At 42.3% G+C, this 24114-nt stretch overlaps 1 protein-coding gene across 1 annotated transcript in view; it reads right to left on the reverse strand.

Annotated features, from left to right (window-relative positions):
- Nucleotides 1-24114, reverse strand: part of itga8 (integrin, alpha 8) — a 37867-nt gene that overhangs the window by 12034 nt on the left and 1719 nt on the right. Inside the window, exons 3-18 of the mRNA XM_046399460.1 lie at nucleotides 21834-21934; nucleotides 21530-21653; nucleotides 19992-20053; nucleotides 19477-19522; nucleotides 17450-17575; nucleotides 17290-17334; nucleotides 15840-15883; nucleotides 14247-14303; nucleotides 14013-14065; nucleotides 13717-13922; nucleotides 10225-10422; nucleotides 5816-5861; nucleotides 5601-5708; nucleotides 1867-1922; nucleotides 1293-1450; nucleotides 1040-1171 (exon numbers count right to left, since the gene is read on the reverse strand). Of these exons, the coding sequence (XP_046255416.1) occupies nucleotides 1040-1171; nucleotides 1293-1450; nucleotides 1867-1922; nucleotides 5601-5708; nucleotides 5816-5861; nucleotides 10225-10422; nucleotides 13717-13922; nucleotides 14013-14065; nucleotides 14247-14303; nucleotides 15840-15883; nucleotides 17290-17334; nucleotides 17450-17575; nucleotides 19477-19522; nucleotides 19992-20053; nucleotides 21530-21653; nucleotides 21834-21934 (1562 nt within the window). The remainder of the gene's footprint in view (nucleotides 1-1039; nucleotides 1172-1292; nucleotides 1451-1866; nucleotides 1923-5600; nucleotides 5709-5815; nucleotides 5862-10224; nucleotides 10423-13716; nucleotides 13923-14012; nucleotides 14066-14246; nucleotides 14304-15839; nucleotides 15884-17289; nucleotides 17335-17449; nucleotides 17576-19476; nucleotides 19523-19991; nucleotides 20054-21529; nucleotides 21654-21833; nucleotides 21935-24114) is intronic.

Raw genomic sequence — 24114 nt, forward strand, 5'->3', positions numbered from 1 at the left:
ACGCACACCAGAGATCAGCAGCAGATTAACTTTTGGGTTTTGTTGTGCCCAGCATCAGGCTGAGGTTCGGTTTGGTTATTTTAAAATGTAACTTTGTAATTAAAAAATGTTCTTTCCTCACTGTCCCTTTAATTGTCTACATCCATAGGTGTTATATGTTGCCATTAAGACATGTAATGTCCAGCATTAGAAAGTACAGCCTGGGTAAGCTTATGGTTAGCAATGGAAAAATAAGGGAAATACTTGATCAAAGCAAGGCAAAGTGAGGTAAACTGGCCTTGTGTGATGCATGAGCATCCATGAACACAGTTGGGTACTGGAATTGAAAATGAAGAAATGGCTCGCTGCAACTCAGTTCTGGAAAAACTTAAAGCTGAACACTTTCTGAAGAGCAGGCAGTGTGTTTCGTATATTCTTCAAAAGGCTTGGCAAATAAATAGTTTTAAGTTGAGTTTTTGGTGTGCAGCAAGCCCTTTCTTCTTACGCTGCGGTGCAGGTGCTCCTGATTTTCTTATAGTTAAATTCTGGATTCTAACTTTCTGATCTCTAAAACTTTGCTTGTAAAGTAGGTCAGAGTTTACCAGCCATTTTTGTCTCATCAGTCCTTTGAAAAGACAAAGTTGAGCTTGATATTAACAGGGAAAGCAGTTTTTTTTATTCTGGGATAAAGCCTCTATTTGTGAAAGAACAACTGAAATATGACATCAGGTTGAATTTGGGTTTTATATTTGGCAGTATGTGCCCAGAGTTGGCCTTAATGTAATCAGGTCAAGTCAGTTTTATTTATTTAGACCAATATGTTTCACAAAACACAAATTTTCCTCAAGTGGCTGTAGAAACCGTCCATTATATGGCACCAGCTACCCTCAGACCCTCGATTTGGATAAAGAAAAGCTCCATGAAAAGAGACTCTTTAACAGGGGAAAAATGGGAGAAACTGCTGGAAGAGCAGGGAAGGATTCTTCTTCCAGTACGGACAAACATGCAGTAGATGTACAACACAGTGCTTAAACCGTATACATCATAGAGATATACTCACTTGCTCTTGAAGGAAGGTGCTGCTGTAATGGTTAAGGACAGGTGGGAGGTTTTGGTCATGAGAGGGTGGAGCCAAACTGTAGTTCAGAGCCAGTGAGATAGGAGTCAATTTGTCCCTGAACTCATCGTCCTCCTGACAGGGTAACAGAAAGCTCAAATAGTAAACAGAACAGTTTGATGGCTGATTCCTCTGTTAAGATACACAACATCATGCAAAGCTCTCAAATCTGTGTTTGTATCTGCGATTTACTCACTTTCAGGTAAATGGTGTATTTCAGGCATGCACGTGGGTGGTTGACACCCAGTGTTAGGAGCCCTGTGCGCTGAGGCTGCTGGGTGTCCAGGAACAAAACTCTCTTAACTCCACCTCTGGTGCCTTTCAACCAATCCAGCTGCAGCTCTGCTCTCAGATCTGGACAGAAAAGTAATAATTCAGAGGTAGAAATGGATGGAGAAGTGAGAGGAAAGCCTGACAATGAGAGTGAGTAAGGCAAATCCACAAATCATCCTTCACTGTGGAATCCAATCCCTTTTTTCCATTAGTTATGAATAGGGAGCTATTTGTGGCCATTGCACTCCACAGAGCATCATTAGACAGTGGAGACCATGTATTTTACACCTCCATCGTCTGTCTCTGTCTGCCCAAATCTTAGCCGTTCCCTCCCTCTTGTGTTTGTTCTCCATTCTTTTCGGTGTGTCAGAGCAGCGGTTTCACAGCAGGAAACTCTAATGAGATGTGCAAAGGAGCTGGCTCTCATTTCTGTCCCACCCTCTGTGCTTTTCCCGTCGCCTCCCCCTCTCATTCCACCATACTGCACAGCTGCTTACCTACAGAGTTGGGGATCCCCACTCCGCTCACTGCTGCACACACATCCACCTTCAGACTGCGGGAAGAGAATATAACTGTTAGCATACTGTATGTGATAAACACATTATTAAGACCTCGTAGATGTCTGTTCACCAACATCCACACTGACATAGAAAGCAAATTGCACAGGTGCCTAAAGGTCCCCAATTGTGACACCATAGGGTTCTTTTTCAATAATGAGTCTGCTGTCCCACAGGATATAAAGCACAAACGACCAAAATTTGGAAAGGGTTTGTCTCAGAGGTCTGTAAAAAAAGGCATTTGTCTGCATTTGTAGGTTATAATTGCATCAAAATGTTACAATACACAAGCTATACTAGTAGTTTAGGAATTTTGTTGTAGTCATGGCATAGGTTAAGATGTGTGAATTGGTATTACTTACTTTTGGACTTTCGGAAAATATAGGCAGTGCAGGTCATATACATATAAATAATATATATATAAATAAGCAGTATTCCTCCGTATATATGTAAGTAAAATAATAACTACCAAAACTGCCCATAAACATGACACTTATTACTTCCTGTAGTCCAGAGGGTACTGGGAAATACCACTAAGGGCCCTATGAGCCCCTTAATTAGACACACTGACATGGGAGACTGGGAAACATTTCTACATTTCCTCTATTTATGTGTGTATAAATGTATGTGTAAATGTGAGTGTGTTTGTGTGTTATCACCTCTTTAATCAAGAACAGGAAAGTGACTCCCACACAGGGAACTCTGCACTGTTAATGTTAATATGCACTAATCTGAGGGTGCTTACAGGCGTACCGCTCCTGATTCTGCACTGAAGACTCAGCAGTACGAGGCACAAGGTAAATGACTTCATGTGATTATTGTTTGTTTGGTTCCAGATCACAAACCCTAACATCCAAAACACAGATGTTGAGGATGCTGGTGCGTTTGTTAATAATTAGGATGCCCATTAGATGACACAGTGATGATGATCTAGTTTCCCTGTGCTCTAAATGCGTGTGATGCAGATGTGAGTTTATGTGAAATAAAATGCAGGTTTCTATTTTAAAAATTGTTCCCCTAAGTCATTTTGACCTCTCCAGGTGGTTGCACGTTTAATACGGGTTTCATGTAAGCATCTGTGTGTTTTGTGTTTTTGGGTGGGTGTGCTCAAGTGTGACTATAATAAGTACTGTGTGTCAAACTTAAGTGTATGTAGCGCGGAAATGACCCCCATTTTACTGACAACAGCTCTGGTCCTTGGTTACTCATTACTGTATGTAATTTCCCCCAAAATGCATCTGTGCTCCACCACTCTACACACTGCTCACCGGCCCTTCCTGCACACATGCACACATAAATCCCCTCCCCCCAACTTTGGGGGTAATGAGTAAGAATGTTCAATTTAAGACTGGTCATTAAGAAGTTTTTCCCCCTTTTCCACCACTTCTTCATCCTCCCATCCAGGCCCAGAATGCACCGCTCATGTATCACCATCAAAACTCACAAAATCATTTAAACCTGCTATTACTGATTTTTTATTTTTTTTTTTTTTTGTCACTTGGGGGCAGCAGAAACAAGCTGTGAAAACAACTTTGACATATTGTTGCCTCTTAAGTTGATATGGGAAACATGTTAGCAAACAGTTGCCTATTTAGACATCCAATAGCGACCACATTTTCATTCATTTGGAGTCATGTTTCTGTTTTCTGAGTTTTCACTCTCCTTTCAGCTGTTTCTCATCTCCACCATTTCCTGAGAAAACAACAAAAAAAACCCCCATCCTCCTCTTTAGCTGCTAAATGCTCTATTATGTTCACTGGCTAATATAGAAATGAAAAATGCAATTGCCTACTTTGTAAAACTCAAGCAAAATATTATGTTATTTTGTATGAGAATCTGAAATTTGGAAAGAAACATCAATATGCAGCTACAAGCTAATCAAGAAAAAATGTTATTTCTGGCTACCATTACAAGAAATGCAACTCCACAGTCTTAAAAAAAAAACCCAACCAAACAAACAAACAAAAAAAAATGCCTTTGAGGATTCTGGAAATATCATTGGAAGTGCTGTTAAATGACCTTCTGGGTTTTGCAAGGATCATCAGGTTTTTATTTTTCTGAAAATCAAATGTTTTGCAAACTTGGGCTACCTTCCATCATATGTCTCTCCAGCTCTAAAATGTTCCAAATTCTTCAACTCTCTAAAACATAACAAGCCTCAGACGTCCTTTAATTTCACGAGCTGCTGTCTGAAACGTGTTTGTGTGTGTCCTCCCTGAATTCATACCTCCGACCAAAACTTTATGGACGTTTATTTAAGTAAGCTGAGTTTTGTTTTGACAGAATTCCATATATTGGTGCTCTCAACCCAAGCCCTGCTCGCTTTTCACTCACTGCCAACACTCACACAGCATTACGGCAACTAGCCCAGCACACTTCTCCCATCCAAACGGTCCTACAGTCGTTCCGGCTCTATTAAGTCAAGACCAACACGAGACTGTGGCAAAGCAGCAGGAACCGTTAGATCGCCCACCCTTTAGCCTCTCTTGACTAAACTCACCCCAAGACTGTTCAAAGCCAGCCTGCTACCCACAGGAACAATAACATCATCAAAATAGAATTATGCAGTATCAGATTAATTGCAGAGTCCCATAAATCTGACTTCTCAGGTTATATGAGTGGGCTTTTTCAGTGTGCTTCTAAATTATTGCACTGGAAACACAGACAAACAGACCCTGGCTGATGGCAGATGTCCAGAGCAAAGGGGTGAAATATTTCTCACCTCTGTCAGCCTGTGCGTGTGATTTGTGAATTTGTATACTTTATACTGCATACCATTTTATGATACAGTGCAGCAGTGGGCCTCATCAGTCTCTTGTTTGTTCTTAGCTTTAATTCACCTACACACACACACCCACAAACACACACACCCACAGAGTAGGTATGTCTCCATATTCCAACTGAGTTAGAAAAGTATATGGCATATTAACACTGGCAAAGTGTACTCAAAGATTTCCCTTTTCATTTCTAGCTTGATTTTGACGGTGGTGTTGATGGATGCTATTGTCCCACAATGCAATGCTAAACGGAAGTGGAGGAGTGATACACAGATGGGAAAAATTGTTGTGGACTGTGGTGACAAGCTAGAGGAACATTTTGCAAAACAAATAAAATCAGAACATTAAAAAAACCCAAAAAGTTGAGTATAAATTCTATGGGGAAACATGTGGCTTGTTGTCCGTGGTGCTCCAAAGTCTACATTTCTCAGTATTTGTTGCGCATTAAATTTTTATTCGTTAGCATACTTCATTTAATATCTTGTTTTCTTTATTTTACCTCAATCAGTATGAAAAACCAGGTTAACGTAACTGTCACACTCCACAAAAGAGCATAGACAATATCCAGTTAAGAAACATGGATATGGTTTCCAAAGCTAAGATCTAAAATAAGACAAAGCAATAAAGTGCCATTTTCGAGATGCGTTAATTTTGACTTGAATTTACTAACAGCAATCAACTCAAAAACTGCCCACATCTGTTTTACCGCCTCAAAACAAACAAAGTCTGGCACTGGTTTTGATTTCTACACATGTATATGTACACAGGCAAGGGAGAACCAGTCCATTAAGAAATGAATGCATAAAAGTCAATCCTGGAACATCTGGTGCATTAAGTAGGATGTAAAATGTCAATATTTAATATGACTGGGATAAAAGACTATCTGTTTCCTCTTACCATGTAACCATAATATCTGTTTGAGGCAGGTGACACTGTCGGTCATCAGGGTTCAGGATTCTGGGAGTCAAGATCATTGCAGCTTCGACAGACACTACAGCTCGAGACCTACACACAAAGACACACACACACACACAATCTTGCATAAGAAAAACACAAACATGACAAACAGGGAAAAGCATTTCAAATGAGAGACAGCACGTCTCGATTCTTACCTGTACACCGACACCTCGCCTGAACCAAACGCACCCACAATCAGATCTGCAGAGAGAGGGAGAGAGAGAGAGAGAGAGAGAGAGAGTGAGAGAGAGAGAGAGAGAGAGAGAGAGAGAGGAAATAGAAAGCTTCAAAGAATGCCACAGATGGGACTGATTTCAAGGTCTCCAGCAATCTTCATCAAACACAGACTTCTCACATCTAATGTGCTTGTGCACACACACACACACACACACACACTGCACTGACTTTCTGATATCACCATTCTTACTTATCCTTTTACACTTTTACACATAACCTGGTTCAGCCTAAATTCATAAACACAACACGTTAATGTGTGTGTTTGTGAGTTATTATGCATGTGTATGTGCGTGCGTGTGTGTGTGTGTGTGCGCTGCGAGACAGGGACCCCACGCTGCATTCCAGTGCCATTCCACATCGCTCCAATCACATTTTGCTCAACAACATTTCCCAACAGACTGCGTAGGAACAGCCCCTAATTGTAAGCAGCACCAGATCTCATCTATATTAGATTTTTATTTGTTTTCATGGGTTTTGTGATGAACACACACTTTTAATTGGCTCTGAGAGTTTAAAATAGAGCCCGTATTTAATGTCTATGGTTAGGGGACACATACCAATGAAAGCCGCACACACATACAGAAAAGTACAGTGTGTGTGTGTGTGTGTGTATGCTGATTAAAACAATGTGAAACTGAAGAGAGGGCACTTAATGGATGCAAGCCACCAGATGCAGCAAATATAAGTTGTGTTATCCTGAGAAAGACAGAATAAGTTCAGGCTGCTCTGTGGCAGGCAGCTGGGGCTTCATCTAATTAATATTTTCATTATCAATCAGTCGGTTGTTATTTTTCTATCGTTGACTGATTGCTTGGCCTCAGACTATAACTACAATCTTCTCAGTTTACATGGCAGTTTACAATGACATAAAACTTAAAAACACTTAATACTCACACTTGTGAAGAGGGGCCGGTCAGTGTTTGATATTTTCACTTCACTTATCAAAATCTTGGTCAATTAATTTTCTGTTATTCAACTAGCTAAATTAACACTATAGAGGTAACAAGAAAATGTTTGTAACCTGTTGCAGGCAGTATTGGACCAAGCCAGTGGAAATGTACCCTTTGCTTATCATTTGCTGTGTCTTTCCTCTCTTGCACATTTAAAAAGAAAGGGACTAATTGAATCTGAGAGAGGCACATCTGTTTCTGCCTTTGGCTGCAGTCACTGAGTCCCCCTAAAACCACAACATTAAACATTTAGGCCCTGTCCCTCTTTCCCTGGGGTACGCTATGTCGCTACGTGAGTGTGTGGCTGTGTGTGTGTGTGTCTCTGTGTGCTCTGTATTGAAAAACATGTAACGAGAAAGGACCTCAAGATGTGGGTTTTGTGGGGCAGTTGGAGAGGTATGGAATGAGGGGGGTGCAGGAGCAGGATGAGGAAGGGGGAACGATAGAAAGAAAAGCAGGCCAGAGGATAGTGCACTTGGCCTTTAAATCTCAGTCTGTGAAACCCATCAGAAACATGGTGCGTTTTCAGTAGAGGGTGAGAGAGGGACTGCCTCACTCCCAGTCCCATTCCTCTGTCCACCTCGACACCCAAATCCACTCCTGTCACAGGTGTGTTTTTGCCACAGTGGTTGTCTGTGCTCCTTGTCCTGACTCTTTTGTTTGCTCTCAAAGCCACTGCATGACTGATTTGAGGACGCGGGCACCTTTGGGGTTACGTTAAGTGTGTGAGAGAGTGAGTGCGCACATGGCTGCATCGAAGGATAAATCAAATAACGGCCCACTTTCCTTTTTATGTCAATCCCATTTCCTAACACACAGGAAAGCTCGCCTGCCACTGTTGATTTGAGGTTAGTGCATGTGAGTGTGTGTGTGTGTATAGTGGCACACCAAACACTACCCACACACATAAAGGCTGACACCCCAGTGCATACACTCCACTCATTGATGGCCGGTCTAGATGCATGTCTAGTCTCGGTATCTGAGCTGCTTTAGCTGACGGTGTCTGTCCTGGGCTGTGAAAACACAAACTCCATCCTGAGTTTAGACAGACTGTCAAGCTGTCACTGGCTGCCTGTTTGGCTGCAGGGGACTGGTCTCGATGATGAAATGCCAAAGGTCAATGGCACTCAGTGGAAAAGAAGGCGGTTTTGAGAGAGAATGGACGAATTCTTAATTGTTCAATGCAAGCATGGTATTTTTATCTCTATTCACTAATTCACCAGCCACATTGCAAATTTTACAATGAATTGACTGATTGACAGGTATAACACTATAATAATCAAGGAAGAGAAAGCTTGTTTCTCAAAAACAAGACAAATGCACAAATTGCTTCTACCTTTACTGATTTTAAGTTGAAATAACATTTGGATGGGTTGCCACAAAATATACAAGTAGAAAAAGAGCCCATACATTTTTGACCTACTTAATAACCAAATGACCAACCTAATGACCCCTCAACACCACACACATCCAAATCACTGATTCTAACATGTAACTCTCCCAGCAAGTCGGTGTGATTGACAGGTAAAACATTGGCAGTTTTTGACCTTTGAGCCCTCAGCTGAACCTGAATGCACCCTGAGGCAATCTGACCCCTTTCTGATACACAACTGACCCCCAACCTTAACTCCAGCCTTTAGCGCGAGCTACGGTCTGCTTCTTGGCTTTCACCAAATCAGTGAAACAGCAACTCACTGCTGCCTCTGTGTCATGCTCCCAACTGAAATTGGCTGTAGTTTAATTCAATGTAATTCGGAGCTGTAAAACCTGAGTGTGGGTGGCATGTTTATTCCCGTACTGCTGCCTTTGTCCCATGTTGTCTTTTCCACCTTTCATGTGATTTCCTACCGTAGCCTATCAAATAAAAACACAAATAAATGACATAATCCCTTGGAAAAAAAAACTCATCAAAGCTAGAAGCAGAGCTTAATCACCACCCTTCCTTCTCTCTGTGTCCCTGCAGTAGACTAATGACATTTAACATTGATGGGAGCATATGGCGGCTCTAGCAGGCCTCTCAGACGCCTCTGTAGTTCTCTCATAATGTTGATCAAACATCTCAGGCTCCTTTGAACAGTGTGACTTTACTACGGTGCTAATGACACTGTGTGTGTGTGTGTGTGTGTTTCACTTCCGCCAGCCAGCTCTCTAATGACAGACGACAGAAGTGCAGCACCATTTGTGTGTGCATGTGTGTGTATGTGAGTGCATGTTTATATGGTGTGTGTGTATTGGCTGAAAGCTCTACCACCCATGAGTTTCTACTCCACTTCCTCCTCAGAGGGCCTCCACCAGCCCAAGTTTCAACCTGCAACCCCTGTGTGTGTATTTACTGTACAATGTTTTTAATGCAGGATCTCTGATTTGCCGTGGGTCTGCACAGGGTCTGGTTTTGACCCGAAGCCTGGCACATGCTCAACACACACTCTCTGGCCGCCAGTGAAACTGATCACAAGCCACACATGTGAACTTGTGTGTACGCCTGTGTGTGTATTTCCCTTGGTATCCTGTTTGTGGAATGAAGAAATCTGTTATTATAGGCCAAATGAAAAGGAAAAATGGGAAAGGGAGTGGGGGGCAAAGAAACAAAAAGGTAAAACTAAACAAATTCTCCTTTTAAGCCTAATCTGCCTAAGCACAAAACCAGAGTAATGCTGAGAGTAGAGTGGCTCTAAATTAGGTAGAAAATTAGGTAGTAAAACAGTGGTTTTACAGATGTGCTTTGCTTCAAATGGATTTTGTTCCTGAACTAAAAACTCAGGTATATAAACAGCTTCACACTCGTATAACCCCCCCCTTTTCAGGTCTCATTTGATTGAAGTGAGGTTTCTCATATGCTTTGTAAAGTCAGAAGGTGGAGGTGTCTGGTAAAATAAGTGAGTGGCACATAAAGTAGGGGGCTGCATGTAATTTGATTGAATGCTGCTTTGTCTGCTCACAGTTTTGGGGATTTGGGTTGAGGGTTGAATGTCTGGCAGACTGAACATGCGGATAATGTATTATTATACTTTTTTCTCAAAATCTCATGTTTTCTCTCCTACTTGAGCACTGTAAATCCCTAAAGAATGGATGCGGCAGCGGTTCATTGGCACTTATCCCTATACCCCCTTCTTCCTCTGACTGATGACTTTACCAGAGAAGAGGAGGAAAGCAATAGGCTATAGGAGAATATGGGGATGGTAGAGGAGTGCATCCGGGGGGGGGGGGGGGGGGGGGGCATGAAATGTCGAGGTCAGGAATGAAGAGAAGGGAGTGTGTGAGGACAGGAGCTGGAAGGAAAATGGAAAAGTGAAGGAATGCAAGACTGAGAAAGAATTTTGATTATAAGATGGGGAATTGAGTAGATGAGGACTGACTTTCTGAATGTGAGTGTTTACCAGGATACTGATTGTTGTCCAGGTCTTGGCCTCCTCGCAGAGTGAATCCAAATCCAGGTAAGCTGCCACTGGGGGTCCAGGCTGCTCTGAGCTCTTGGCTCAGAGTCAGGCCTTGTGTGGCTACGTCTCTGTTGCCGTTAAAGATCAATACTCTGCCTCCACGCTCTTCACCTCCGAACGGACAGCCCACTGCCACGTCTAAGGGATGACACACACACACACACACACGTACATGTATGTTTTAACCATCAGCAAGGTTAAGGCCCCTCTGAGACAGAAGCAGGTAGAAGGAAAGAAAAAGAAGGAAAATAGCTTGACTTTCATTTACCTACTCTGCGGGACCATGACAGAGTGGTCATTCAGGTCTTTTCTTTAATTTCCATTTGTTATACTGATTTATTAAACTTGTCTGTCCTCATTCTTTCTTTTTCTACCTGGGTACTGTTTGCTCATTGCTCTAACTGTTGGTTACTCCTGTGACAAAGGGGCAGATTGCAGGCTAGTCTGTTTTGCTTGTTGAAAAAATACTGGAGTAAGATAAGAAGATTGAGACCACTCAAATGTTTGCCAATTAAATATGAAGCTGTAGACAGCAGCAGGTTAGCTTGATATAACAGCCACAAATATCAAGAAACATCTACCCTGGCTTTGTCAAAGGAAAAAAAAAATCTGCTTACCCATAGCCCTAAACTTAATAATAGGGTGGCAAGAAAATACTGATACAGTTATGTATTGTGATATTTCCTTTTGTGATACTGCATTGATTCGTAAATACACTATCAATTTTTAAATACAGTTTTGTGGCTGTGGTTCATTTTTTTGTTGTGTTTAAACCCCTGATGGCTAGATGGCAATGTTGTAATCTACAGCTATCTCAATTAATAAGTAAGCACATATTGCTGGCATGCATTATTGCAATGTAGTGCAAAATATTTTGTAACCCCTGTATTGTGATACGTATTGAGATCTTGCCAATACACATCCCTAGATTATATCTTTTTTTAATTATTTGATCCATACAAAAACAAAAGTGTAAAGAGACAAAGTGTCTACAACCAAGCTAACAACCTGTACAGGCATTACATTAAGTAATTTAGCAGCTAATTGCTATTGCCTGAATGCTAACATGTTCATATCCAAATTCTGTTTGTGGAGTCTTTACACTAAGCTAATTGTCTCACGCCAGACAGATACGAGGGTTGTAGCTTCTCAACTAATTAGCGGAAAAGTTGATATGTTTCTCAAAATGTTGAATTATCCCATGAAAAGCTGGAATCTTCAGTACTTCTCTGTACTCCATAGCAAAATATACAGCAATCAAAGTCAGTGTTTGGAGAAACTAATCTGCTTCATCAGGACTGTGTGGGTGTGGTTTGATCAGATTTGTTCGACAAAACAAGCTAACAATCTCGTCAGATCAAATGTTATCCTGACTGGTGCACCTAAGTATGCAAGTATGCAATATCATTCTGAATGGAACGGAAATCTCTCAATTGTAACTTTGCCCCAAGTTCTTACTTTTCTGTAGGAACCAATTGCTCATAGTGAGAAGATTTTTGAGGCCGTTACGAATTCCCTCAGACATGAAAGCGTGCAGTTGCGGAACAAAAGAGCACCCACCCGCACAGACATGCAGCACATGCAGATATCACAGTTAACCAACCATCTGTCCTGGTATGAAAAGGCATAGGTTTTGTCACTATACCATACTGTTTTTTTGATGTTTAATTTTTAACCTCTTAATGTCCATTTATTGCACTGTCCTGCATAAAAGTATCCCTCAGAACTGTAACTGTCCAAACACCTCTAGACATCCTGTTTGTCTCCGGACCCCCTCTCTTTCAGCCTAAACAAGTAGTTCCACATGAAGCAGATTGTGGGGTAGAGAGGATAAATGCAACCATGTGTGCATGCAAGTGTATACATGTGCTCGTGTATGCGCATGTGTGTCTGCCAGTCTGTATGTCTGTGCGTGGGTATGTGTACATAACTGAATAGCTGTGTTAAGAAAAAAAACAACAACAACAAAAAAAGTACTTAAAAAAAATCTTCAAATAATGTGAAAGTCACTCTTGGGCATTGCTCAACAGCATCCCACGTAATGCAGACATTCACAGCAAAATGAGGAACACCCACTGTGATCAGTGAGACCAAAACTATAGGAGATTGTTACTCACAGACAGAAACAGGCTGACACTCCGTGAGCAATGGTGACATAGAGCTGGTGTTGCTTGATAAAAAAATTAAAAACAAAAACAGCCACATGGCATGTAAATTAGCTAAATTGTAAGGTTTTTGCTGACGCTCAATGAAGCCATGAAAATGAGAGAAAATGGTTATGGCTCTGCTTTTATGGGGAATTTTGCAAAGGGAATGATGAGGCCTGTGTAGACAGAAAAGGGATCTGTCAGTGATTAGGCACACATAATCACATGGAGGCACAGGTACACTTGAACACAGACATTTGGCATTAGCAAAAATAAGCTGAAGAAAACACTGATGACAGTGTTTCCATGGTGACTCCATAGTGTAATGCTGAGTAATGAAATCATGCACAGACATGGACCACTCTCTACATGTCACTGGCAGAGAGACTCTGTGTCCTCTCAGGCCACGTCACCGCCTCTCAGAACCCATCCCACCCTGACAGACATCCTGATGTGATTCATGTTTCCACCCAGAGAAAGCTTCAGTATTGACCCAATGGTTATTGATCTGCTGGTTAAAGGGTTTAAAGGGGTGGGACACACATTAACACAATGTCCATGAATAAATAAAACACAAATCAGTGTGATTGATGTCATATGAGGACCATGTGTGCATCAGTCCATTCATTTTTTAGGACTGAAGACCTTAGTTCCAGTGCAGCACTTGGCATGGTTTGTGTGTGTGTGTGTGTGAGAGAGAGAGTGTGTGTCTTAGTCCAATCAATGTGAGGATAAAACAAACACATCGAAGAGGAATGAACTCAGGGCTGCAAACTCCCAGATGATTTTATCTTGGTGCACATCTGGTGGAGTTAAAAATAACTCCAACACACACACACACACACACACACACACACACACACACACACACACACACACGCAGTCTTAACCCTTATCATCACAGGATGAAAAAAGTTCACACAGGCAACCTTTCATAGCCGCACTTCCTGATTGTCTGAAGAGCTTTGCGTTTTCTTAGGCAACAGCTTCTGATAGGATTTCCTCAGCTAGAGACAAAACAGCCCAAGAGGCATAGAAAACATAGAAAAAGATTTGTCCGTCATCAGGTTTACCTGAAAACATTCATACACTGGCACACAACATATGAAGGATTTTGTTTAATTTTCTAATCTCCATGTCTTTCTCCTTCCCTTTTTCTTTTGGTTGTCTCTCTCATCTTGCATATTATTGTTTCGGGGATGAATTTCATCTGGTTCAATTTCCTTTTTATCTAGTCTTTCCCTTTCTCCTCCCCTTCCTTTTGTCTTTCATCCTCTCACCATACCATTGTATCCATCCTGGTTGATATCTCCCATGGGTGCTATAGCCGTGCCGAAGCGCCCGAAGGTGTGTGTGCCGGTGAGGGCAACAGGTGTGGAGAAAGTGAGAGCGGCCATCTGTAGGTATAGGTACACCCTCCCCACCTCTCTGGGCTTGCTCTCCAGTTCTCTCTCCATGTAGAGGGGCGCTCCAACTAGCACATCGTCAGTCCTGGGGACATAAGGCACGATTTCTACGCTCAGAAGACAAAAGAGACCGAGTGAATGCACGTATCTGGAGTGACCGAAATTTCCTGCTTACCCATCTCCATTCAGGTCAGTGACAGCCACTGAGTAGCCAAAATAGGAGGCCATCTGAGGGACAGACAAGGAAGGAATGTGAGTATTTTTAGCCATAAACCCAAATTTGCTTACTTACTGGTTATTTTCCCCTAATTTAATATTCATGTATACCCATGCAAACTGAAAAAAATCCATATCAGCTGGTGCCCATGGTGTAGTAGTTTATATGACTGGAATATTTTGATGCACCTACCTGTTCTCCTGTAAAGTTCTGGATGAAGGTCAGATTGGTGGAGTTGATCAGTGCCACCTACAACAAATAGAGAAACTGTCAGATACAATACAGCATGATGCATAAAACACCACTCTGCAGGAGCAAACATGGCCAAGCAGATACATGAGGAATGCAGGCAAAAAGTTAGAAACCACATAAAAAAAGCTTTTATTCTACGGAAACCCTTTCTTTTCTCTTCCCTCCCCCAGCCATCCTCATCCTCTGTGTGCTTTTACCATTCCCTCCCCTCATCTTTCTCTCCATCCCCCCATCCTAACCCCAGGCATGGGGGGGGGGGGAATTCTTTCATAAGACCTAAAATAACAACCACATGGAGACAGCTGGGGGGCTACACGTACACACACATGGACACATGCACACACACGCAGGAGGACACATGGTGACCCAATCACAGATGTCTCAAAGACATTCTTAACGGGGATAGACTTAAGAACACAGGGAGATGAGGATGTGTAAACACAAAAATTGAATCTGAGTGGTTTGAGTTGTCGATTGGTCACAGAAGAAACCCGGTCAGTACTGACAGATACTTCAGTGCCAGGCCTCTTACATGGCCTACCTAAATCCCTCATAACATTCCTCCTACTGTGAGTTACAAGTAACTTCTTCTAGGACACACACAGTGCACTGTCTGTACAGCAATCTGACAGCAGCTACAGTGTCCACTAAGTGTGTGTGTGCAGTGCAATGAGACTTGCGGTTGCACTGCAGGTTAGAGTTGGGGTCATGAATGTGTGGAGAAGGGCTAGTGGGGTTAGGTGGGGTCACCGCCCTCCACATGCAGCGGAAGCGGACTGTCATTAGGGAGGATTGACATAGTCAGCCCTGGAGACATGTTCCCATAAGAGTTACACTGGAAACACAACAGTTTATGCATACATGCACAAACGGAATTTGTTGTTGCTACATAGATGCACATATTCATGTGTACAGTGAAAGCTGTAATCCTACAGGAAACACTAAAGGCAGACGGATGTAGAAGACTTCACCGTGTGCGTGTCTGCTTATGAAAGCCTATACATATTCTCTGATCCTCCACTTCTTATGTCACACAGAACATAAGCTGCCACACATACATCTAATCGAGTAATGCCAGGTTTATATCCAGTGTACTGACAAAGTAAAGTTAAAAAAACAAAAACAAACAAAAAACAATAAATTTCAGTACAAGTCACCAAAACAGCTTCAGATTCTAAAAGTCTCTGGAAATATTTAACTCCATCCTTTCCAAATATTTTCTCTAATTTGATGTTTTGAAGATGGTGGTGGACAGGGGTGTTGAGAATCTCGGTCCAAAATGACTGTGAAGGCCATAACATGTCATTCACATTATTTTCAAACTCCTCAAACCATTCGGTTGAACATTCACTTTCTGTGACGTGACATCTGGTTGCATTATGCTTTGATTCAGGTTTTCTCTTTAATTTGTCACTTGTCTGTAACAATGCTGTTGCTGCTGAATGTCCAAACAAAAGTCATTTTTCAGAGAATCTTACACCACAGTCTATCCTCTGTGTCTTTTAGCAAATTTCATTGCTGGTTTATACTCACATATCCAAAGTTTTGTGCTCCTCTTGGGACTCCGGCTATCAGCTCTGGGAAACATGAAAACAAAGAAAGATTTAAATTAGCATGTGTCAGTGTGTGAGAAAGACTTACAGAGGAGAAAAAGGGTTCAACAGAGGTTTATCCCAAAGGTCTAAACCCTAAAATCCCCTACCCAGCCCACCCTGTCAGAAAGACCAAGTGTGGCTGAGAACACACTGAGTGATTGGATGCTTAGGCGCTGCATGTCTATTGATTGATGAGTGTGGTGCCACCGACTTATAGAGACGATCTGAAAGACCCACCCAGAGAGAGAAGACGCTGCTTCCTGCCCTCCAGCTCTACCAGAACAGCTCAACCACGGCTCTATAGACCAATACTTCCCAGCTCGATCTTCACTCAGAACTTCCATTTACAACAAGTTCTCCAGTCTGATGAGGGTTTTGGGGGGGGAACAAGACCACAACAAGCTCCGTACCACAACACAACACATCAACAGGCATGTGTAATCTCTTAAGGCTCACTTTAAGACTCTGACATGTGTTGTGCTGTAGGGGGTTTACGGCCTTTGCGGGATTTCTATGGGGGTATGTAAACGCAACACTGTCCCGTAAAGATCCCGCTAAATGGTGATTAGCAAAGAGGCTCTGATAGACAGGAAATTGTGAATGGGAAGCTGAAGTGGCATTGGGGTAGCAGGGTGACATGCTTGTGTTTGAAGAGAAAGCAATAAAAAATGGTTTGGAAAATGATGTAGCATGACTGTGGTTGGAGTCATTTTCTGTCACAAATGAGCTGTGTTTTTATGTTGAAACTGCTTGTATGTTTCATTTATTGACAAACTGATTGCTTGGAAATGAATGTCAGTGACACCTGAAGCTCACCAAGAGATGTGAATAAAAATGCTGCACTGCAGCAAAACACCAAAGAACATTAAAAAGATTTGTACTTTTCTACCAATCATATTTTTTATGAATTTAGTTGAGTTCAACAAAAATAAATTCAAAGGCACTTTCCCTCACTTGCATGTCTTTAACAAAGTGAGACTGTGTGGTGCGCCTGTCTCTTTTTCCACCTAATATTTCAAGTCCAAAAGAGACTCTGGACCCACTCTAGAGCTGAAGCTGAAGAGGTCTTCGAAGTCTGCCACTAATCGTTCTAATCAGCCAAAATGGAGGAGGGGAAATCCTTTTATCAGTGGTTCCTGAAGTCCTGTCCCCTCAGGGTCGCGACCCAGACATACAGAGACAGTTCTCATTACAGCCTCGGAGTTCAGAACAAGACACGGTCACACAGCTGTCCACTCCTTATCGCTCACACTACAACACCCGACACAGTGCTCCTGGCATCCAGCTGCAGAGAGCGACTGTGTTGCAGGGAGCCTGCTGATGTTGTTAGCGAGGGATTCCTCTGTTGGTGCATGTGGTTGGCTGCAATAAATTGTTGGCTTTCTCACCTTGTTCAGAGTCTCCTGTAAACTCTCCCACTGCCACAGAGTAACCTAGAGAGAGAAATTGGTCGACAACATTTGGGTGAAATTAACTCTGTATGCAGCACCCTGTGTAAACTGTATGTGATGTTTGTAAGCGTGTGTTTGTTTTGTAAATGGATGTTACCGAGATAGCTGTCGTCATGTGTGTCCTCAGCAGCTCTGGTGTGTTTCTCTCCTGGAACCCGTCTCAGCACTGCCTTCAAAGAGTAGCCGTTCAGTATCTCAGCTATCCCCGCTGTCATTACCTGACCTGCATGAACACACACACACACACAGATTAATAGTTAAAAACAAGCACTCATGGTGGTATCTGTTCACTGACTGTGGTTTCAGTTCAGCTGCAAAGCTGCCCACTGCTATAGAAACCTGCTGCGGCCGAACTGCCTGCTCCAGAACACACAGAGCTAACAACACATAGTCTTCCCTGAGGAAAGCTAAAACACATCGTTGGCAGAGGAATAGCTGGAGACGAGTGTTTCTTTAAAAAAAAAAACTTAAAGAAAACGCCTATCCTCTCTGCAGCCAGGATCCTGAATTATAGGTGAGCACACACAAACACCACCCTTCCTCTGCTGTTGAACAAGGGGTCAAACAAACAAATGATTTTATCTACGGCCGCCCTCCACCTTCCATAAATCCTCCTTAATGTGTGAGTGTGTATGTACTGACAGGGAGGGAAATGTGCCCTCTTAACCCTCCTTCCAACTCCTCATCCACCCCTCTGCCTTCTCTCTCTCACTGAGTTTATCTCCCAGAATAACATATCACTGTATCAACTCATTATTAAACATCTGTCTGATTAATGAGATGTTGTCTTACAAACTGTTAACACAACCGCATGAGTCACTGCTGCTAATTTGAGATGTCCTTTACACCCAGAGATAACAAGACTGTATATAAAAGAGTTTTTTTTTTTTTTTTTTTAATGATGACTCAGGCTGAAGGCTGAAGATAATCGTTGCATATTACAGGCCATAAAATCCAGGCTGAGTGCTTTTATAAACATTCGGAGGAAGTGTTTTAGTTGGAGGCAGCCAGCCTCGCCACGCTGAGGGCACAGAGAGGGAGCAGTCCATTAGACTGTCTATGATGCCTGTCTGCTGTGGTCTTGTATGCCGGAGCATTCATCATTTAACCATTTGTAATAACAGCAGCAATGCCGAACAATAACTCCAAAAAAACACTAATTTGTGCAGCAGTTCTGAAAACCCATCATCGAGCTTGCGCTTGGTTCTTTTTTTCTGGCATCTCCGTTAAAAAGACACACTCGCTTGCTGGGTCTTTTTTTTTTTTTTCTAAATAAATGAAGTGCCGTGGGGTGACAGATCAGCAGTTACAAAGAAAGGAAAGAGAAATTAGCTTGTGCAACTGATCATTGTCTCCAGCTGCAGAGCTCCTCTAAATTTGGCACACACACACACATACTCTCACACACCTGGAGCTGGGGGAGTAGTGCAACACTTCAACAGCTGAACTCTGACACAATCTTGCTGTGTCTACACCTATTAAGACACTTCATCCCTCTGCTTAGACCAGCCCAGGATATTCGGAGAGCCAGCTGACCTCAGAACTGCTTTTACTGAGCAGAAGATCTATCTTTCTTCTTCTTTTTCTGTCTGACTTACTCCCTCCCTGCTTACACCCCCCCCACCCAAACGTCTTTCTATCATCTCCTAACCCTATCCTCCTGCTGTCCTCTCTGCTCTCAGTCTACACAATTCTCAACCCTGTAGCCTACCCTTGAGCCTTTTCCTCACTCCTTGAAGCTTTTCCGAGCACCTCTGTGCTTTGTCACGGGGCAGAGGGGCAGTTCCTCCACACTCCATTACCCGCTGATCAGCTCATTACAGAGCCCAAACACCCGCTTCCTGTTCTCGGACAGAGAGTGGCATGAAGTAAAGGAGCGAGGGAGGGAAGACGTTAAGTAAAGCAGCAAACGGGGAGAGAGAGAGTCACATTTCTTTCCACCTTCCCCTACGTAAGGCTCTTGTAATGAAATAGCAGATTTGTGTCCATGTGCATATGCGTGTGTATGTGGGCTATTGTGACTGTTAAACTAATCTCCATCCTTTCATTTGAAAGCCTTCCCATCTATGAAATCACCGCAAGAGAGAGACCAAACACAGGTTTACACACTGCTGTTTCAGTTACCTTGCCAGTAAAAGCTTCCAGGTCCTCCTACCACCAGCATTCCTTCCTGGAATAAATACAATTAGGAAGGGTCAGTCATGTGACAGAAATTTGTCAGTGTGAATGTGTGTTTGTGTGAGACCACAGGGTTATATATTTTGTGTAGCCATGTGCCTGTGTGTGTGTGTGTGTGCGCATATGATTCCTGCTGTCATGTCTGCTGACATCCCTTGACCTTGAATGACAGCTTCCTGTACAGGAGGGTAGAGTTGGATTGTGAGACAGAGGTCAAAGTTCTTGTTAACTATACAGTGAAAGAATGTGTATGCATGTGTGTGTGTGTGTGTTTTTGGCACTGGGTCACATCAGGAGTGGAGGCTCCTCCCGGTGACAAACATGCTCTCATCTTCCCCGTGTCCACAAATCTCTGAGGGGAGTTTTGTGCTTGAAGAGACCTCTCTGTGCTTTGAGAGGGAATGAGAAGTGCACAAGAGGTCGCCATGGCGATTGTGTACGACCGTTGCCGAAATCTTTACCTTGGTGAAATCCACACTAAAGCCAGCCTGACAGAACCCCTGTCCCTCTGGATCTGGATCATCTGAAAACCACATACACATGGTGAAGCATGTCACTCACACACCAGAGCCGGTGCTTTAAGCACACAGCTTACATTGCAGAGACCCTTACTTCCACTTTGGATTAAACAATCATATGTTTAAAAAAATGAAGAAAATGAAAATTGAGGTGTGTTTCTGTTTAAATTTCTGCATTAAACCGTGCATGAACACGCAAAACTTATGTGCACATAATGAATTGTTCTCCATTTCAGAGGCCCCCTGAGGTGAAGCTCAATGATGCGTAGCTACACACATGTGCACACATAAACAAATTGTGAGTTATAGTAGGATTCTGAGTGGCCGTGGATTTATGTTAAGATGAAGCAAAAAAAAGATGCTTAAGGCAGCAAAACTCAGACTTTGAAGCACAATGAAGAAATATTTCCTCGACCCTCAGAACTCTGCAGCTTTATTCCCCCCTTGAGAACAATTAAATTTACAACGTGATTATTCTGGTCTTGATGGGTCAGAACTGACATAAACAACAAAATTCTTTACAACTTTCAACCAATTACTAAAGGGAGTATAAGTATGAATCTGTGTGTATGTGAGGGGATGTTAGGAAGATGGAGTTGATGATAAATGCTTGTTTTTCATCTGTTGTTAACAATTTGCCACCTGATAGCCCCCATTTCCCCTTATCATACTCTGCTGGTCCCTCATGTCATCGTACAGGGTGAGAGCGGTCACAGGAAAAAAGTACCAAAAAAAAAACAAAAAACTGGACATTAAAGAGAGGGGGGCAGGCGGCAGGAAAATCCCATGAATCCCATTTACAGAACTGATGACAGAAAGAACGGGGCCAGAGAGAGAAACAGACACTGCGAGAGAGACAGATTAGCAGGTTGCTGTGGCAACTTTTAAAACATCTGCGCGCTGGTTTGGAATTATTTCAGCCAAATTACAAATATACACCTTACCCCATCTGTGGATAGTTTTTCTTTGATTTCTTTGGCCAGGTTTTGAGACATCCATCTCTCAGATTTCTGCTGCCTCGTGAATACAGTGGAAGTGAATGGAATTTTGTTTGTGAACACTGAAAAATGAGGTTTCACTGGGACTATTTCTTTAGTAGAGAGTACTTTTAAATGAAAATGGGCCAAAATGAAGTCTGCGGATTAGGCAGATATGTGAAAACCTGGACTAAATAAGAAATAAACTCTCATGGATACTGAAAAGTTTTTTTTGTGATTTTGGTGAAACGACCCTTTAAACTTGAGCCTTAAATATCATAGATTTATAGGCTGACATAAAAATCGGGGTACTGCACTTAAACTTCATGCCATATTATGACATATTACACTGATGGAAGATACATTATATTAAAACACTCTACACACTATGGGTGTTTTGTGTTCTCACTGATAGCAGAGAGAGAAAAAGAAAACAACGGGAGGGTTGGACAGAAGCAGAAGGGAGGTGGAGACAGTTGGAGACACGGCTGCACAGTGACTCACTGGTCCTGCAGGGTGAGTACTCAGCGTAGGCGCTGAAGTTCTGGACGGCCACATAGCAGGTCCCCACGGGGTCCTTCTCCCCACTCAGCTTCACTGTCCGCCAGTGGTAAAGAGGAGCACATGCCTACACAACAAATAACACCCTGATTAGAAAAAATACTGACCCAAATGGCAACCAAAATGCCTTTAAAAAGAAGAACAACATTTGTGCGTAAACCTAGAGCTTTTAAGCATGTATGATGATTGTGTTTGATGATGTATGTATGATGCATAACCGGTATTAACTGACATCACGTCCACTCACCACCACTTTTCCTTTGTGTGTCCTGACCGATGCTCCAAACCATTGATGTGACTTAAACTCAAGAGGCTCTCTGGTGCCATTGACTTTTATCATCCTGTTATCTGGAGTGAGACGGATACAGAAGGAAAATGGAAGAGAAATCAAAAAGAAAGACAGAAAGAAAGAGAATTACAGAGACAGTTCATAATGGTGCCAGTAAAAGCTCATATTGACTGTGGTAACCAGGCCTGAAGCTCTGTCTGTGTGAATGGGAAGCATTTGTCCTTGATAAGCAAGAACAAACAGAAACAGTCTTTAACAGGCCTATAACAGACATCAAAACACCATTTGCCCCCCAGAAAGAAACGTTTGCCCTTTTTTCAGTCAAAGCTTTTCCTGTATAAGTCTACACACACACACACACACACAAGCTTGTACGAGCATTTCCCAGCTGACTCACTGTAAAGGGTCAGGTTTAGCGCGAGTGTGTTTGAGCATGTGTGTCTGCATTGTTATGGATATTTTCCAGTGTTATTAAAGACCAACTGGGTCTCGTTATGGCTGTGCAGACCCCTCCCAATTAAACACCTTTTTATTGCACATGCACACACAATTAAATAGGCCCATACAGGCAGACAACAGGCAGGTGTACAGGAGCGTTTTTTGCCTATTGAAGTTGGCAATATTTTCATCATCTCTGGGGGAGGTTTTTAGGGTTTATTTGTTTTAAAATTTATTTTTTAATGAATTTCTTGCCACCATCATAGTTTGCATGCTTTAATACAAATGATTCCAATAACAAATAAAATAATCACTAACATATTGGCGAATAAAGCCCATCATTCTCATCAGCAGCAGCTGGGAGTGTGGGTGAAGGCAGTGAAGGAAGAATACTCTAACAGGCACACAGCCCCGTTTGGCTGTTTCGAGAACACAGCAGAGGCCGGCTTTAGTGTGACGACGGACATAACTGAGAGAAGGGAGAGACTGCTACAAGTTTCTTTAAAGAAATAAATGAAGACATTCTTAAAATCATTGCGTTTATTTTTCTAAATAATTGTATGATTCGTGCATTAGTCTTTTCTGGCAGATTGTAACTCAAGTACAACCCTGACGCAAGCTTTCTTTAATCAGGGTTATGCAATCACTTATGTGTGCCTATCACCATTTCAGCCCCCTGTCTCAAGACCCTGCTACAGTGGCATGATTTGACACATCTGCTTAGTGTCACTGAAATTCACTCACACACACATATTGAAGCACATGTGAAACTGACATATGAGTATTAACCAGTACAGTACACACAGATGTTCACCACTCAAGCTGACATTCTGTAGAGTTTGCATCAGCGTCCTTTCCTGGTTTGTACCTGTAATAAAAGATCGGCTTTAACTCTAGAGATGCCAACCATGGTCACTGAAGTCAGTCACCTTGTCCATACCCACCTATTCTAGTGAATAGATACACACACACACACACACACACACACACGACTAGGTGCACATTTTTCCTCTATGTTTATTCTTACGTTCTCCAAACCTGAATTTTCCCCCCCAAACACCTCACATTAAAACTAACCCCTCTGTGAAAAATAACCCATAATTAGGGAGAGAAAAGAAAATTAGCCTCATCTTGGAGGTTTACCCTGATCTGCACGGAGTCCTGCTTAAGTTCAGGCAGAGCAACAAGGCTCTTATACCAGCTGACTGACTATCAGCTGTTTTTTGTTCATGCTTCTGCACAAGCAGTGGTGTATATTACATGCCAGTGTCACTTCCTGCTCCAGCCCCATCCACGAGAGCTTTTGTTTCAACATAGGATGGGCGGAAGGGCACATATTAAATGGGGTCCTCCCCCTGGACATTCTGAGCCTCAAACATTTAATTTCCTGCATACTGTTGATTGTTTAGGCACAAATTTAGGCTTTTCTGCCTCAATTAGTGGAAATGTCTTTATTTATCTAAATTCAGGTGCCAGATTACAATTCAGCCTAACAACATAATGCAATAAACTTGAATTTCTAAATACTGAGTAAGATTTGTCCCCTCCATACACAACTAAAACTTTTACCTTATGTGTTGAGCTTTTGATAACACAGACTCAGAAACGTTCTAATCTTCTTGTATGTTTACAACTTTCTCTGAATTCGATTTGATAGTCCTCAGAATACAGAATACTTTACTTGTCGCAGTATACAATAAAAGCTCCAGCTACATCCCCATCTTTCTATTTGTGGTCATCACAAAGATGATAGAAATCTTCCCAAAAAGAGACAGAAAGAAGGAGAGAGAGAGAGAGAGAG

This window comes from Scatophagus argus, chromosome 9, assembly GCF_020382885.2.
Source record: "Scatophagus argus isolate fScaArg1 chromosome 9, fScaArg1.pri, whole genome shotgun sequence".
In the NCBI taxonomy this organism is placed as follows: Eukaryota; Metazoa; Chordata; class Actinopteri; family Scatophagidae; genus Scatophagus; species Scatophagus argus.